General features: G+C 65.6%; 6 protein-coding genes across 6 annotated transcripts; 5 read left to right on the forward strand and 1 right to left on the reverse strand.

Moving 5' to 3' along the window:
* Positions 1 to 1,264: 1,264 nt before the first annotated feature.
* On the forward strand, positions 1,265 to 2,255 carry EMIHUDRAFT_108550 (hypothetical protein; the record flags this gene model as incomplete). The annotated part of the gene is made up of 3 exons (XM_005792724.1): positions 1,265 to 1,602; positions 1,675 to 1,824; positions 1,952 to 2,255. The coding sequence occupies 3 exons, from the start codon at positions 1,265 to 1,267 to the stop codon at positions 2,253 to 2,255; spliced, it is 792 nt and encodes a 263-aa protein (XP_005792781.1).
* A 1,805-nt stretch (positions 2,256 to 4,060) lies between these two features.
* On the forward strand, positions 4,061 to 7,066 carry EMIHUDRAFT_417368 (hypothetical protein). Its single transcript, XM_005792725.1, has 3 exons — positions 4,061 to 5,817; positions 5,878 to 6,188; positions 6,259 to 7,066. Exons 1-3 carry the CDS (start codon positions 4,066 to 4,068, stop codon positions 6,848 to 6,850), a joined length of 2,655 nt encoding a protein of 884 aa, XP_005792782.1. The 5' UTR covers positions 4,061 to 4,065; the 3' UTR covers positions 6,851 to 7,066.
* Positions 7,067 to 9,834: 2,768 nt separating this feature from the next.
* On the forward strand, positions 9,835 to 10,846 carry EMIHUDRAFT_222803 (hypothetical protein; the record flags this gene model as incomplete). Its single annotated transcript, XM_005792726.1, has 2 exons — positions 9,835 to 10,623; positions 10,730 to 10,846. 2 exons carry the CDS (start codon positions 9,835 to 9,837, stop codon positions 10,844 to 10,846), a joined length of 906 nt encoding a protein of 301 aa, XP_005792783.1.
* Positions 10,847 to 11,584: 738 nt separating this feature from the next.
* EMIHUDRAFT_69716 (mitochondrial carrier protein) lies at positions 11,585 to 12,356 on the reverse strand (the record flags this gene model as incomplete). Its single annotated transcript, XM_005792727.1, has 2 exons — positions 11,585 to 11,728; positions 11,787 to 12,356. 2 exons carry the CDS (start codon positions 12,354 to 12,356, stop codon positions 11,585 to 11,587), a joined length of 714 nt encoding a protein of 237 aa, XP_005792784.1.
* Positions 12,357 to 15,208: 2,852 nt separating this feature from the next.
* EMIHUDRAFT_69753 (hypothetical protein) lies at positions 15,209 to 15,515 on the forward strand (the record flags this gene model as incomplete). The annotated part of the gene is made up of 2 exons (XM_005792728.1): positions 15,209 to 15,355; positions 15,438 to 15,515. Coding segments are annotated over 2 exons (225 nt in total), but the record flags the coding sequence as incomplete, so codon positions are not given.
* Positions 15,516 to 15,785: 270 nt separating this feature from the next.
* EMIHUDRAFT_439657 (gamma SNAP) lies at positions 15,786 to 16,714 on the forward strand. Its single transcript, XM_005792729.1, has one exon. The coding sequence runs from the start codon at positions 15,864 to 15,866 to the stop codon at positions 16,701 to 16,703; it is 840 nt and encodes a 279-aa protein (XP_005792786.1). The 5' UTR covers positions 15,786 to 15,863; the 3' UTR covers positions 16,704 to 16,714.
* Position 16,715: the final 1 nt, after the last annotated feature.

Consider the following 16,715-nt stretch of genomic DNA (forward strand, 5'->3'; position numbering starts at 1 on the left):
CTGCTGACCGTGCCATGCTGCTCAACTGACCGCCTGCATAGCTCGCGGCCTTAGTCTTCGGCATTCAGTGACGACCTGATCGTACGGCCAGTAGGAAGGTGTCCTTCCAGCGCGTGCACGCTTCTGACGCAATGCGCGTCACAAACTGCCTCGGATTGGCTGCTGGCACTCTCGAGGCTATGCCTACACAGCCTCGCGCGCATGGGCAGTCAAGAGGGACCATGCACCTTCTCAGGACAGCGCCGGTGCCTCTCTCTTGGACCGGCAAACGTGGTGGTCTCGTGTCACCGATGTGGGACCAGTGCGGCATCGCGCCATCGACAGCTCTGAACTGCGCCTCACCACTGACCGGGAAGGCCGCCAAGTGGGTCAGCACCGGTCGCACATTGTGGCAGCAGTCAGCAGCGCATGTCTGATAGCTAGAGCAGCAGCGTCAGGGTCGCAGGGTCGGATCGTGTCAAGCCTCTCGCCCGGCCGGCCGTGTGCAGACGTCGGCCTGTCTGCTGTCTGGAGTGATCTGTCGGCGGTCAGTACGACCGATCAGGTCGGAAGTTTCTTATGGTTGGAGGGTCTATCTGTATGTACTCCTCGAGATCTCTCCAAATCTGCCCTCTGATTAACCTAGCTTAATCGGGAAGTCGGTGCTAGCTGAGACTAGCGGAGCCGGAGCCCCGTTTCCGCACTGCGGCGCGGCGCACGGTGCCTCCGGGGGGCCCCGCGCCGGCCCAGAGAGGAGAGGGTGGCGGCGGCGATGGCGGCAGTGGGGTGGGCGGCGGTGGCGAGGGTGGCGGCGGCGAGGGAGGTGGAGGAGAGGGCGGGTACGGGAACGGCGCTGGTGGATGCGAGGGTGGTAGGGGAGAGGGCAGCGGTCGAGGGGGTGGCGAAGGCAAGTGTGGTGGCGGCGAGGGCAGCAGAGGTTCGGATGGTAGCGGCGACGGCGGTGGCGAGCTGGGTGGTGGTGGCGAGGCTAGCGGTGGAGAGGGAGGCGGTGGACAGTGCTCGGCGGAGACAGAGGAGGATTGCAGTACTGAACAAATAGGAGGATTGCAAAACCTAAAAGAAACACTCAAACCTTGATGAGGGAGGTCATTACGACTGCACGACGAGGCCGCCGCATCCGAGCCTGATGGCGGTCGAGCCGGCCGAGCTGGCCTCGGCACGGCCGTGTCGCGCTGCGTCAGACCCCGGGTGTTGCCAACACCGGTCGGTACTGCAGTCGATCTCCGCCCAGCCACCGCGGCCATCGCCAGTCCTTTCCTTTGAGATGTTGCCGTCTGACTGCATCGCGAGCCTCCTGCGCCACCTTCCGACTCCGGATCTGGCCCGCACCGGTCTAGCGTGCAGACAGCATCACGAGGCCGTGGCCTCGGTTTTGCGCCTCCGCATCAAAGAGTCAGGCCTCTACCTCCCGCCGGTGCTGCCGCAGAGCCCGACCGCGACGATGAATCTGCTTCTGAGGTTGGAGCAAGGCCGCGCGGACGCGCAGGGCCGTGCGGCGGCGCACGCGGCGGCACGCGCCGCCGCTCTCGAAACCGGCAGGCAGGAGCGCCTCGCTGCGCTGCACCGGCTCGAGACTGCAATCCTCGCGAGGCTCAAGCAGTGGTGCCGCGCAATCAGCCCTCATCATGCCTCACCCCGAGCGGCGCACCTGAGTCACACCCCTCCCAATCGCAGGCGCGCGTCGGGTCCCGCGCCTCCCGGCGTTGCGTTCCGAATCACCGATGGCTTCGGCATCATCCAGCGTCTGCGCGACGAGCGGGAAGACGACGAGCGGCGGGCGTCGCTTGCCGCCGCCGCGACAATGCGCTCGAGGCCGCGCCTCCCGTACGCGAGACGCGAGAGCCGTCGTCAGACTCGATCCCCCGCGCCTCGAGCCCCCCACACCCTTCGCCTCATCGTGACCTGCACTTGCGGCTGATGACTCACGCCACTCCCTGCTCGCGCACTGCAGGGTCGCGGCTCTCGAAGTTGAGCATGCGGCGGTCGTCGAGGCGTGCCACGGGCGCATCATGGACCTCGCGCTCGTTCAGCAGGCGGTCGGGCGAAACGTCCGCCGCGTCCGCGAGGGGGTGGCGGATGCAGTTGTGACCGAGGACGCCCTCAGCGACGCCCTGCTCACAAAGGGGGGAGAGCTCATGCAGATCTCCCGTGCGCTGCTCGTGCTCGAGTCCGAGTCGACGGCGCTCGAGCGGGATGCGACGCGGCTGCTGCGCCAGGCGCGCAACCTCTCGCGCTTCCTGCATCGCAAGGAGTAAGCTCAGCTGATTGTCGCGGGATCCGTTCGCCGCCAGAATGCGTCGCATGAGCTTCCATGGCGGGGCCGAGCCAGCATGGTGAGGAGGTTTTCGCATGGGGTGAGGTGCAGGTGGTTTGGGTTCCTCCAAGTGCTCCTCTAGTCCGAGTCGGGGGTCTGTGCGCATGTCGGGCGGTGAATGTTTGCAACGAAAAATACTAAGACGATGCAGCTGTGTGCGTGTACCTTAGAGGTACGAACGCACCTTCGTGCTACGAAGAGCTCTGTGACCACCTGATCCTGTGGGCCGGCCCGCCGCCGGGCGGCGCGTGCTCACGGGACACGGCTCAGGGTCCCCAGAAAAAAAAGTTGGTCCGGTTGCAAAAACACTCTAGTGTACCCCTCTCCAAACAGGCATGCCGTTGAGATGCCAACCGACCGCGATGCGCGTGACTGAGCTGTCTGGGCGGGCCACGCGCCGGTCGCTCGCAAACGCGCGCGGCGTCGCGCAACCCGAGCGCACGCGGGGGCTTGCCGACTGCGCACGCGGCGATTTCGACGTGGCGAGCGAGGCGGCACGCGCTCCCGACAGCGCGGGGGGTGCGCTTCCTCGCCGCACCTGCTCGCGCGGGCTCGGCATCGCCCGCATGCACGTCGCATCCGCCGCGTTGCCCCCGCCCGCCTCTTGCGTCTCCCCACCATCCGCTGCGTGCGAAAGCATGGCTCTTCTCCGCGCCTCGCGGCGCCGATCGAGATCCTTGGCTGCCGCGCGCTGGTCGCTAGCCTCACGGATCGAGTCAAAACTCGCGGCACCGATGGTCCGGACCCACTTTTTGTGCCGAATCGTCGCCCCGGCTGCCAGGTGATGCAGTTGGTCGCCCCGGGCCCACCGCTCGTTGCCATTCCGCGCGGCCGTTGTCGTCGTGGAGTCGTTCCGCACGAGGTACACGGCCTCGGCCGCGTCTCGCAGTGGGAGCGGGGGGACCTTTGGATGCGCCAGCTCTATTCCGACAACGCGTACTTCGGTGGCTCCGCCCCTCTCGCCTGAGCCGTTGAGGACGGCCCGGTCTCCGCTGCGGAACCTGGCCACTTTGTGAATCACCTTGGGGTCCGTGAGGTTGGGCTTCCAGCGCGAGCTCTCGAGGTCCGGGATTCCACCCGGCTTGTCATTCCAGGGCGGCTGTAGCGGCAAGTACAGGTCCGCGACGTTCATCGCGGCCCGATCGCCAAAGTCTTTGTCGTCTGCACGCAACTCCAGCACCCGCAGGACCTTTCGGTCCCCCTCCATCGTCCGCAGCGCCCGCGACACGTCGGACTCGCGTTCGGCTGCGAGGTACCTCCTCTCGTCTCTCGCCTCGTTTCGAGCAAATGCATCGCGCCGCGTCTCCTCGAGCAGAGCAAGAGCCTCTCTCCGCTCGGCCGCATGGCGCGTCCGCTGCTCGCGAATCTCCTCCTCCATCGCCAGCGTCTCGCGCAGCAGCTGCCGATGGAGGTTGCGCCTGTGAACCCGCCTCCGCACACGCCGCTGGGCGCGTAGCATGCACAGGGGGACGCAATCTGGGGCTGGTGCCCCGGCCTCGGCCGGCATCACACACATGACCATCTCGTCAGATGTAACGGCCGCTGCATTGGCGCCTCGCTCTGCTGGACAGTTCTTTGTTTCTTTTCCCGCTTCACCGGGGAGAGACGCAATCCGGGGCCGATGTCTGTGTCGAAATCTGTAAACCGCCTGTTTTGTTGTCCAACGCGGCCAAAGGATATCCACCTCGAGAACCTCGAGAGTTGTCCCTGGGCTCACGCAGATTTCTTGGCTGTTCCCACCAACCGCCAAGATGGACGACTCCGACAAGCGGCGGCGACCGCACCCCTACGGCTTCCCCTTCCCACCTTACCACGTGCAGGAGGCTCTCATGGCCGACATCTACAAGTGCCTCGATGACGGCGGCGTCGGCATGTTTGAGTCTCCGACCGGCACCGGCAAGTCGCTCTCTTTGATCTGCTCGACGCTGCAGTGGCTGCTCGACCAGGAGGCCAAGGACGCGGCGGGAGAGGCGGGAGCGGGTGCGAGCCCCGCTCCAACGAGCAGCACCGGCGGCGATCCGTCTTGGGTCGACGAGCAGGTCGCGGCGACGGCGCAGCAGGAGCGCGCACACCTTCACTCGGAGCTCGTCGAGCGGCGGCGGCTGCGCAAGGCGCGGGTCGCCGCGTACGCCGCGGCCAGCTCGGGGGCGGCGGCGAGCCGACCCGGGCGGAAGCGGCTGCCCGGCGAGCCCTCGGGCAACAGCGGCGCTGGTCCGTCCGACCCGGACGGCGGCGAAAGCGAGTTTGTCGTCGACTGGAGCGGCGGCAAGGGCGGCGACGCAGAGACGATTGACCCGTCGCTCCTCGCCGACGGGACGGAGGAGGAGGACGAGTGCCGCGCGCGCTGCCGGCAGGTGCTGTACTCGTCGCGCACGCACTCACAGCTCGCGCAGGTCATTGGCGAGGTGAAGAAGACGAGCCTGGCGGGGAAAGTCAGCGTGGTGACGATCGGCGCGCGCAAGACGCTCTGCATCAACGAGTCGCTGGGCGGCTTGGACGGGGCGCGACTCAACGATGCGTGCCGCCAGCTGCGCGAGAAGGACAAGGAACAGCGCGGCGTCGAGCAGCGCGAGCGCTCCAAGGCGGCGGCGGAGAGCGCGAGGCGGCGGCGCGAGGGCATCCTAACCGAGGAGGCGGGCGCGGAGGCGGGGCGGGGAGGCTGCCCGCACCTGCGCGGTGGTGCGGCGCGACAGACGCGGCTGGTCGACCAGATCCTGAGCTCCCCGCTCGAGATTGAGGAGTGTGCCAGCCTCGGGCGGGCCGAGAACAGCTGCCCCTACTACGCGGCACGCGCGGCGCTCGACGAGGCGCAGCTCGTGTGTCTGCCGTACCCGTCGCTGCTCAACTCGGCGACGAGGCAGGCGCTCGGCGTCCGGCTCGGCGGCTCGGTGGTCCTGATCGACGAGGCGCACAACCTCATCGACACCATCAACGAGATGCACTCGGTCACGCTCTCTGCTCGCCACCTCTCCGAGTGCTCCGCCCAGCTGGCGCAGTACGAGGAGCGCTACTCCGGCCGCCTCAAGCCGTCCAACCGGACGATGGTGCGCAGGCTCCTCTTCGTGGTCCGCGCGCTGCGAAAGGCGCTCACGCCGCCGCGCACTGCGAACGGCGCCGCCGCCGCCGCCGCGGCAGTGGAGCGGATGATCCACGTCAATGCCCTGCTGAGCGTGTACGACCTCGACAACATCAACCTTCTGGAGCTCAAGCACTTTTGTGAGAAGTCGTTGATTGCAAACAAGCTGCAGGGCTTCGCCGAGAAGAGCCAGCGCGCGGCGGGCCCGGCGGGGCTCGCCGCGGGCGCGGGCGCGCATGCGCGTGACGCGCCGCGTGTCACTCTGCACCCCGTCATCGCTCTGCTCGAGGGCCTCGCCCACTCCGACAAGGACGCGAGGGTGCTGCTGCACGTCGAGCCGCTGCAGCCCCTCCGCCCGCCCGCCGCCTCCCGCCCCGACTCGTGGCTGCGCGTGCTCCACCTCAATCCCGCAACCTACTTCGCATCTGTCCTCTCTGAGGCGCGCCGCTGCGCCGCGCCGCGCGCTGCCCCATCCGCCTCCCCGGAGCCTTGCCGGCGCCCTCCTCAGGCGCACGCCGTCGTGCTGTGCGGCGGGACGATGCAGCCGTTCGAGGACCTGCGCCAGCAGCTCTTCACCAACCTGCCCCCCGGCCGGCTCCGCACCGCCGCCTACGGCCACATTGTGCCGCCCGAGCGGGTGGCGCCAGTCATCTTCTCTCGCGGCCCGCGCGGATCGCCGTTGTCGTTCTCGTTTGGCAGCCGCGGCGCACCCGCGCTGATGGACGAGCTCGGGGAGCTGCTGCTCGCGCTCGCTGCCACCGTGCCCGACGGGCTCGTCGTCTTCGTGCCCTCATTCCAGTACGAGGCGCAGCGATGGGCCGCGTGCCCCTGCCACGTCCTCACGCGTCCCACCGACAATGCCCGGCAGGTACGAGGCGCAGCTCGTCGCGCGCTGGGAGGCGACGGGCCTCTGGGCGAAGCTCGACGCGCTCAAGCGCACCTTCCGCGAGCCCCGTGCGACGGCCGACCTCGACAAGGTGTTGAGCGAGTACGCCGCCACCGTCGCGCAGCGCGGCGGCGGCGGCGGCGGCGGCGGCGGCGGCGGCGGCGGCGGCGGCGGCGCGCTGCTCCTGTCGGTGGTGGGCGGCAAGATGTCCGAGGGGATCAACTTCTCGGACCGGCTCGGCCGCTGCGTCGTGATGGTCGGCTTGCCGAACGCGAACCCGTACGAGCTCACGCTGCAGGAGAAGATGGGTCACCTCGACGCCGTGCAGGGAGTGGGCGCCGGCCGGGCCTACTACGCGAACCTGTGCATGAAAGCGGTCAACCAGTCCATCGGCCGCGCTATTCGCCACCGGGCTGATTTTGCCGCCATCGTGCTTGCCGATGCGAGATTCGTCAAGCCGACCGTCCGCTCCAAGCTGCCCGCGTGGATCGAGCGACGTGTCGAGGCGCCGGACTCGTTCGAGGGGTCGATGGCGGCGGTGCGCGGATTCTTTGCGCGCTTTCCCGACCCGTGAAGGCAAGGCGTCGAGAGCGGCCGTGTGCGCCGCCCAGACTCGACGCAAGCGGCATGCTGAATAAACTACGTACTGTGTTAATTGTGTAGACTGTAGTTTTGTACCCCCGCTGTCCAGCCGCTGTCCACACATGTACATGTACATATGCTGTATGTTTCTCTACTGTGTTTCTCGACTGAGTTTTTCGACTCTGGTATGTTGAATTTTCTCGTGGCTCGTGTGTCGATGGCTGGCAACCGCATTTTCGGGGGTCTCTCGCGCATGGTCAATCCTTTTACGGTAGTCCACGACTCGTCGTCGTCACTGGGCCTTGCACTTTGAATGCCGTGGGGCTCCTGTCATTAGACGTGGAGACGCGAGGGTCGCCCCCCCTTGCCCCACCACCTCGTGTGTGTGGAGAAGTTTACCTTACCTTACCTTACCTTAGCGTTAAAGTAGCCGGGCCCCGCCCTTTCTGGATTCTGCCTTTGTGTCCGAGCCGCTATCTCGTCACAGTCATCACGGCGTCCTAGCTTCAACACTCGCCGCAGCAGGTGAGCTTCTTCCCCTGCCTTTCTCCAGGCGGAGTCCTCCTTAGCGAGGCGGACCGCACGGTCGACGATCGCTTCCAGCCGCGTCTGCTGCTCTGTGAGTTGTCGCCTCGCCGTCGCACAGCTTGCGCCAAGGAGGGAGCAACAGCCGATGCCGTGACGCGCGACGCTTGCATCTGTATGGTGAGTCTCGAGCGCATCTGCGAGGGATCCAATGATTTGGGACGGACCTTCGCATGCGGCGTCGCGGCGGGACTGGCACTTGCATAGCCACAACCTCAGGTCAGAGAGCAGCACCCTGCAGACGGGCGCCGCCGGAGAGCATCCAATCTGCAACACTTGGGCGGCGACGTGGCGAGCCTCGTCAGTGTCGCTCGTGGTGGCATTGGCCCGCGCAGCGCACTGATGCTCGAGGGTAAGCATGCCCCAGTGAGCTGCCTCGAGCCGCAGGCGCCGGAGAGCAGCGGGTGCGAGCTCCTCAATCGCTGCCTCCCCGTCGCCAAGCCAAGCCAAGAGGCTGGAGATGGTTGCGGCGTCGCGATTAAGTACGAGCTCGAGCTGGCCCGGGGGTGGGCCGTCCCCAAAAAAGGCAGCCGCCGTGGCGTCACCGCTCTTGGTCGCGTCGTCGACGAGCTTTTTTACGAGCATGGCGAGGCCGGAATCAGACTCACGTTGCATGAGCACCTGCGCGGTGGTGACAAAGGTGGCCCCGCCTGCAATGAGATGCAGCCGTGTCTGCTGTCCTGCTTCGGCTTCGACGGCCCTCGTACGCGACGCTCTCCACGCCTCCTGCTCTCGCCGAAGTTCGTTTGCAGCTCTCAAGACCTCAAATTCCTTTGCAGACAAATCGGCCCGCGTCTCCTCCACCTCACGATCGAATTGAGTGCGGCGAGCCAGCAGCGCTTCTGAGTCCGCCTCGAGCACAGTCACTGCGCGTGCCGCCGCCTCGGCCAGCGCAGACACCTCCGTCGTCATCGCGCCCAAACGTTTCACTTCGATCACACCACTCCGACGCGCTCGACTCTCGTGTCTAGTCTTCGGGGACGTGCCCCCCCGGGAAAATTCGTATATATCGGGAAAGTGAGCGACGACTGGAGCAAATTGCACACTTCCCCCGCAGATCGCCCTCAGTGGGGAGACTAGTTTTGGTTCGCGCCGGCGCGCTCGTTGCTCCTCCGTCTCTTTTCCATCTTCCTTAATTGCAGTGGTTTGTTGAAGATTGACGAGGTTTCGCGGATTGCCCACGCATCGGACGCACGTGTTTATGGAGTTTGCCTCCGTCTGCACATCGCTCGCCGCCGCAGTTCCATCCGCCCGCCTCGATTGCTCCTCCGTGTACCGAAATGCAGTCGTCGCCCTCTTCCCGATCTGTCCTTCAAGCCGTCCTAGCCACGCTGGTCGTGGCACTCACAAACCTTCTGCTCATGTTCGCAAACTGGCTGCTGCGCTGTTGTCTTCAGCTACGACCGCCTACGGCAAAGCGTACCACCCGCACACATGCCTTGCATTGTGAATACCACTGGGCTCTGTTGGTGATGTATGGTTCGGGGCAGAGTCCAACTTGCCCCACACTATCGTGTGTGACACACTGGCACCTTGCCTTCCCTCCGCAGGTCGACCCGGCGTGGCCGCGGCCGTCATCCTATCCCAGGACTGTCCCCGCGGTCCTCACGCCCGAGGAGACGGAACTTCTTGCCAAGCTGTACTGGACCCTTAGAGCCCGCAACTTCTACGGCCGGGGTCGCGTCCCGTACTACTCGCTGCTCGAGCACATGCGCCGCTTTGAAGAGCCGAAGCTCGCGGGGATCGTCGAAAAGCTCCAGGCGATAGCAACCAAGATTTGCGGCGGTAGAGTCGTGATGCACAACGACTTTTGGTCGATGCGCGCCCACGGATCACTCAGCCCGTTCGAGGCGCGACACCGCGACGACGACTTTTGGCTCACGGGCTACGGGGGCGGTTACGGAGGCGTCAACCTGTGGGTGATGCTGCAGCAGGTGGATACCCCAAGACACTTTTGAGACCCGCCCCCCGCCTCACGCGGCGCCCTCACATCTCTCAGTCGCGCGCGCCGTGCTCGTTTGCGGTGTACACGCGCGAGAAGAACGAGGCGGTGTACGCCGAGACGCCCGATTGCGCTGCCGTCTTCTTGGGAGAACGGGAGCGGGGAGCGCATCGCGACACGGAGGGGGGCTGGGCAGGGTTCACCCCTGGTGCATGAATTCTTTTCTCAGGTGTACCTGTGTTCGTGCCAGTGCGCGCCAGTCCCGTGCCCAGTGTCGTGCGAGGGAGTTTTGTTGTAAGATTCTTTTCTCAGAGGTGACCTTCGCGGAGCACACCACCAGAGGCCTCCGCACAAGGGTGAACGCGGCGCGTTCGGTGGCGGCCGAACACACGCTCGGAGCATACAGAGCCCGCTCGCACCATCCTGCGCCACTGTGAGCGTGGCGCAATATGATCGCCAGCAGCGTGATTGTTCTCGGCCTCGTGCGCACGCCTCTCCAGAGCTTCCTGCCGGTGCTCGAGGCGCCTCCTGCCCGCCAGCCTCGCGTCCTCCTTCCTCACCGCATGAGCCTCGCGTTGCCGTCTTGCGCGGCTTCTGGCTTCTGGACGACGGCGGCGGCTGGCGGCTGCACCGGGCTTCTCGGCCAGCTCGGCTTTCAAGCACTCTTCGAGCGCTCATCGGACCCGGTGCTGAATCGGGCGGCTGGCAACACGGCGCACTCGCTTGTCGCTGCAGCGTACTGCCTCTTTGCGACCGTGTTTGGCGTCGCCGGCTGGTGCTTCAGCACCTTTGGCTGCACTTCGACCGCGGCGGGGCGAGTCTTGGCTCCGCTTGGCTGCGTGCGCTGGCTCGGCGCCTTCGCCTTCGGGATCATCGCTCTCTGGGACATACCAACGTGCTTTGCCGTGAAGGAGCTGAGAAAGCCGTCCTTCCTGCTGCACCATTTTGCGATGGCGGCCGTTGGCGGCCTGGGCGCCTACTACTGCCCGACCTACTATGGCCTCTTCTTCCTTGGAGTCGTCGAGGCCTCCTCGGTCCCGCTCTCCGTCTACGAGGGCCTTGAGCGTGCGAGCGAGATCGCCGGAGAGGGCACCTCAGCGGCGGAAGAGGAGCGGTGCGCTCGCCTGAAGCGGTGGCGCGACGCGGCGCAGGCAGTCGCCACGGCCGCCTTCCTCTTCACTCGGCTGTACCTCTTCACGCGTGTCACCTTTTTTGAGTTTTGGCCTGACGCGCTGGCCGTCCTGCCGACGATGGCGGCCGGCGGCGCCCGGAACACGGCGCCGCGTCGCGGGCCGGCGCGGGCGCGTAGATCCGATCACGTCTCACTCCGTCTGCTGAGGATAGGTCCGCTTCTTGCTGGGAGCCTCCGCCGCCTTTGTGGCGCTTCAGTTCTTCTGGTTCGGCCAGATCGTGCAGCAGGTGTTTGTCGACAAGTGGCTGGCTCGGAAAGAGGCGGCGTGAACTTGCCTGGTACTTGCGAGCTAGTGCACTCGTTCCGGTCTCTCTGATGGATTTCACGCGTATCTTCATTCTTCTGCCATCGGCGCGTTCCTCGGGGGCGTCGTACCGTATACCGGTATACGTCAGGAGGGAAAAGGGGAAACCGAGAGTGTTTAGAGAGTATCCCTTACCTTACCGCAGGACCTCCCATCGGAACCACATCCCGCGAGAAGAGCCAGCAAGAAATGACTTTAATGCAGCTTGCCACGCAGGTCTATTTTGTGAGACTGAAAGACTCTCTGAGCCGAGCTCCGAGCTGTGAGACACGAGAGGGTACTAACTGCGGCTTGCCGCAGCAACAACGCGCGCACAAAAAAGCACGACGCACGAGCAGCCCCGAGGCTTGTTATTTCTCCCTCCTGCCACAAGCAAGCATAAGAGACCGCGTCATGTCGTGTAGGAGTACTACTAACCGTGTCGTGCAGCTCATTGCTCCCACCGCTGCGTGATCCACTCGAGAGCGCGATGATGCACGGTCAGGGTGATTGCGGCACCAGGGATGCCGCGTCCGAAGGCCACCTGCCACCCGCGGTAGAGGCTCGCCACGCCGTCAATGGAGTGGAGGGCAGCCAACCAGCTGCGCCGCGGAGACGTCTCCAGGGGTTGGCTCTGCCGAGTTCATAAGCAGCGCGGTCAGAGCGTTGCTCGTTTCGCGACCAAATGGAGGGTGAGCGAGCAGGTGTGGTGAGGTGATCAGTTTCATGGTGGCGCACTCACTTGGATGCGACTCTTGATGCAGTCGAGCGGCAGCGCGACACACCAGAATAGCACGCCGGCGCAGGAGCCCGCGAGCATTAGCTCCCACGTGCGAAGCTGGTGTCGACCCCGAGTTTGTTGAAGCGCCTGCGTACATCATGCTGGTCACACCTGCAGAGGGCGAGGTGTGGCGTGCATATTGGACCTGAGTCATGTGGAAGAAGCCAGAAAAGTAGTTGGCCATGCCAAGCGAGTCGCGTGCAAGCGTGACTGGCAGCGCCGCATAAAACCTCATGACGACAAAAGTTGGTCGGCGGCCAGAGACAGCCCAGCAGTGGCGCAGCACGTCGACCGCAGAGTAGTACCGGCGTGGTCCGCCCACGCCCTGCATCATCAACTGGTTTCGCAGCAGCTCGACCGGAGTGACCACAAACGAGTTGACAGCACCACTCGTGGCACCACAGGCCGCAACGGTCGCCGTGGATTTGGATACGCCACGATCTGCGAGGCGGCGGTGCGTGAATGCGTTCACAGAGAATAGCACGGACTTGTAGACGCCCTGGGCGAGCAAGGGTGGCAGAATACCCTTGTAGAAGCCGGCAACAGACGTTTCCACTCGCATGAGTGTCTTCATGTTCAGACTCTGCTTGCGGAGCGACGGGTCAGCCTGGACGCGAGTACGAACTGTATCAAAAGGGTGGCAGACAATCTGATTAGCCACGCCCGCCACCGAGCCGGCGGCAACCTCGGACCATCCACTCAGAGCTCGACCCATTGCAGACCTCTTTCTCTCAATGGACGGCCGTTTTGAGAGTCTTTGTGTCGCTGCCTGGGTCCGTCTTTTGCTCACTCGCTCTCTCGCTCGCTCTCTCGCTCGCGTTCTCTCTCTCTCTCTCTGACTCTCTCTCTCTCTCTCTCTCTCTCTCTCTCTCTCTCTCTCTCTCTCTCTCTCTCTCTCTCTCTCTCTCTCTCTCTCTCTCTCTCTCTCGCTCGCTCGTAGAAAGAAAGAAAGAAAACGTACAACACAAAAGAGGAATGGGAGGACGGCACGCCGCCACCACACAGGGATTTTGTCCGAGGAGGCCACCGGCCAAAAGCGCATGTCTTGAAGGTCCGATACTGGAAGCCCATATAGGCACCTTACATAAAATAAATAAATAAATAAAACGGGCACGCCAAACGAGGGGTGGGAGAAGGACAGGGTGAGGGTCCCCACCTGCGCGAGCAGGATCTTGTAAGGACGATCAGGGACACAGGGGAACGGGAGCGGGGAGCGCATCGCGACACGGAGGGGGGCTGGGCAGGGTTCACCCACACACGACAGGGTCCCAGGGATTCCTCTCTCGTATAGGACAGGTTGCACCCGGCGGCACGGGGGCAGGCGCGGGCCTCCTACTGGTTGCGCTCTCCTAGTTCTCCTGCTCCTGACAAGGGACAGCGACGGGCTCGCAGCACGGTGGACTCCCTATTCCACTGGCGATCTCTCTCGACTAGCGACCTTCCTCCGGCTTCTCACCAGCAGTCTCTCACTACCACGAGGCACCTTACATAAATAAATAAATAGAGCAGACATCTCCAGGAGAGATGGGCGACGCACGAACACAGAGGGACAGTGCGGCACCTTACAGAAAGAAAGAAAGAAAACAGACACGCCAAACGAGGGATGGGACGAGGACAGGGTCCCCACCTGCACGAGCAGGATTTTACCTTACAGATTTCGCTCGCGCCGGCCTGCGAATTCTTGCCAACACGGTTACCAGCCGCAACGCCGCCGCAGCCTCGTCGCGCCGCCTCGTCCACCGGCAGGCCCCGGCGCATTTTCCGTTCTTGCACGACATGCCGAGCGACGAGTCCTCCGACGAGCCGCAGCTCACGCCGCAGGAGGCGGAGCTGCTTCGCCACCTCGAGGACCTGCAGGCAAACAACCCGGCCGAGTATGAGATGCTCGTGTCGCAGCTGGGCGGCGGCGGCGGCGGCGGCGGCGCTCCACCTGGCGGCCAGAAGGTTGTGCCCGAGCCCGGCTTCGTGGCCAAGACGCACAGCTACACGCGGCGCGGGACCAAGGTCTTCATCAATGTCTGCCAGTCTGTCCATGTCGACCCGCCCTCCTCTGCCGCGACCGCCGCCACCTCGGGCGACGAGCTGCCGATGCGCATCCCGCTCTCGCTCGGGCCACCTCGCGAGGACCTCGACCGCGCGGGCGGTGCGTGCACCGTGTACGACGTCGTCTTCCACCCGGACACGGTCTCGACCGCGCTCGCCGACGCCGACTTCCGCAGCCTGATGCTGCAGCTCGCGATGCACCAGATCAAGGAGAAGCACGGGGACGACCTCTCCGACGCAGTCAGCTTCCCGCGCATCAAGGGCAACTACAAGGGCCTCGCGCCACTCCCCCAGTTCATGCGCGCTCGCAAGGAGCCAGCGGCGGAGCCCGGCGCGGCTGCAGAGCCCGGCGCCGCGCCCGCGCCAGCCGCCGCCGACGCCGCCCCGGCCGCGCGGCGGCCGCTGATCGAGGAGGTCGCGCCGGCGGCGGGAGAGGAGGCCCTGCCGGCGCCAGCGTACGCTGTCGAGCCGTGCGTGTGGCGCGACGGGCTTGTGGTGCGCGAGGGCGGCGGCGCCGAGGAGGGCGTAGGGCCGGGCGGCGGCGTCGAGTGCCTGAGCGTGAAGCTGCACCTGCCAGAGGTGGAGGAGGCGAGCGAGGTGGAGGTGGAGCTCTCTTGCGAGGAGCTGCTCCTCACGGCGGCGGGCAAGTACCGCTGCGCCCTCCTCTTGCCGCGGCCCGTCGAGCTGGCGCCGCTGCTCTGCCGGTTCGAGACGCGGCGCCGCATCATGAGCGTCGCGCTGCGGTGTGTCGGCGGCGGCGCGGCGCTCGACGGGGAGGCGGGCGGCGGCGCCGCGTCCGAGGCGGCGCGGAGGGAGCGCGAGGCGCGGCAGCGGGCGAGGCGGAGGCTGGCGCGCTCAAAGCAGGAGCAGGCTAGCCGGCGGATGGGCGAGGAGGGGGCGGGCGGGACCGAGGGCGAGGCGGCAGCCGCGGCGCCCGCGGAGGCGCCCAGCGAGCCGGCGGCGCCACCGCTGTCTGAGGAGGCGGCAGAGGCGGAGCCCGCAGCGGCGGCGGAAGTGGGCCAGCGACAGGCGCCGTTGGTGCTGAGCAACAGCATCGCATTTGAGCTGCAGGAGTGATTAAGACGTCAAGACATCTGGTGGGCACGGGTCGGGCTGTTGCGGCCCGTGTGTGCTGCTTCTTGCTGGGTGGTGAGGTGACTCGCAGCCGGCGTGAGCACTTGGAGCACTTGACAGATCGGGAAAAAAATCGCCGCGAGACCGACGATCGCTGTACAATGCGTCGCCTCCTCTGCCTGCTCGCTCTTTCTTCTTGGGGCGCCGAGGCTCTGACTGCTCGTCTCGAGCCAGCCAGGGCTGGGCGCGCTGCTGGCTCCGCGTGCAGAGCGTGCGCGTTGAATGTGGCGCGCATGCAGGTGGAGGCGCCGATAAAGACGCCGGACATACAGCTCGCGCCGACGGATCCGAAGGGTGCTTCCGTCGCGGCGGCGAGAGCCTTTCGCCACTGCCCTCGTTTGACGTCGCCCCGTTGAGACCGCAGGTGACGAAAAGTCGGACAAGGGAAAGAAGTTCAAGCTGCTGCTTTTTAACGACACGATGAACAAGCGCGAGTACGTGGCGCGTATCCTGCAGCAGTCGGTGCCTGGCCTGACGGCCGCAGACGCGTACTTGATCATGCAAAAAGCCCACAAGAGCGGGATGGCGGTGGTGGGAGTCTGGGCACAGATTCATTCACGCGGGCCGGCACGCTATGTGTGACATGCCCAGCCCACCTCTCCCGCACGCGCCGCCGTAGGTCTTTGAGCTGGCCGAGGCGTACTGTGACCTCCTCAAAGCGGGCGGCCTCATCGCCTCTGTCACCGAGGATGAGTGAACACGCGCGCAGGCATAGGTCTAGGTTCGGCTCGCGATGGCCAGAGGCTTCGCCAGGCGGCGGCCCCCCGGGAAAGGGCAGGAAGGCGTGCCAGGCTCGCTCGCAGCCACCCCACTTTTACGTGACACGACCTTCGGGGTCATCCGGTGGAGTACCACACCACGGTCCACGGAGCAGAGTGCGCACAATGCTCGATGGCCACGATAGTCAGGTGGCGGTAAGTAGCTTGCGGAGGTAGTCCGAGTGGAGGCGGCGAGGCGCTCGGCGTGTCGTTGTTGTCAACTCTTCAAACGCGCATAAATCATTCCCTTTTCCAGTGCCGGTTGCGAATTCTTTTTCTGCCACCGAATGGAGAAGCGCAAGCTTGCCGAGGCTGAGGCGGCGCTGTCAGACGCCGCCAAATGCGAGAGGTCGGGCTGGCTCAAGTCGCGAGATCTCGACGGCGCGGCCAGCGCCTATGAGCGTGCTGCAACGCTTTTCCGGGTGGCAAGGGCGTATCCGCAGGCCATCGAGGCGTACATGAAGGCCGCCGATGCGCAGCAGGCGCTCGAGAGCGCGGCTGCCGCAGCGCGGCTGCTGGAGAGCGCGGCCGTGCTCGCCAAGGACAACCTCAAGGCTGAGGCCAACGCGGCTGCCCTGTACGAGAGGGCGAGTGAGCTGCACCTCGGCGTGCTGTCGCTCGACCGGGCTGCCGCCGCACTCTGCAAGGCGGCACGCACAATAGAGGGGTCCGACACGCCGCGAGCGTGCGCGCTCATGCTCCGCGCCTGCAGTCTCTTTGATGACGGCGAGGAGGAGGCGCAGCTGCGGCACTCTGCCGACACCTTTGGCGCCGCGGTCGCGCTGCTGCTGCGGGCAGGGCGCCGGTCCGAGACCGCCGCGCTGCTGCGGCGGCAGGTGCTCGTCTACGCGCGCCTTCGCCGCACGCACGACGTTGCACGCTCAGAGCTCTCCGCGGTGATCATCAATCTCGCTGCCGGCGCCGCCCCGCCCCGCCGCCCCGCCAGCCCCTCGACACAAGACACGTGCCCACCGCCGTGCAGCCCGACCGCGGGCCTCGGTGCGGCAGGCGAGTACGAGCAGGCGAGCATCGGCTGCACCAAGGCGGAGGCGAGGCCGGACGGGTTTGCTGGCACCGATGAGGCACTCTCGCCCTCTGTCCGTCTAGCCCTCGAGCTCTGCCGCTGAACTGCCCTCGCC

Source organism: Emiliania huxleyi, assembly GCF_000372725.1.
Source record: "Emiliania huxleyi CCMP1516 unplaced genomic scaffold EMIHUscaffold_105, whole genome shotgun sequence".
Taxonomy (NCBI): Eukaryota; Haptophyta; order Isochrysidales; family Noelaerhabdaceae; genus Emiliania; species Emiliania huxleyi.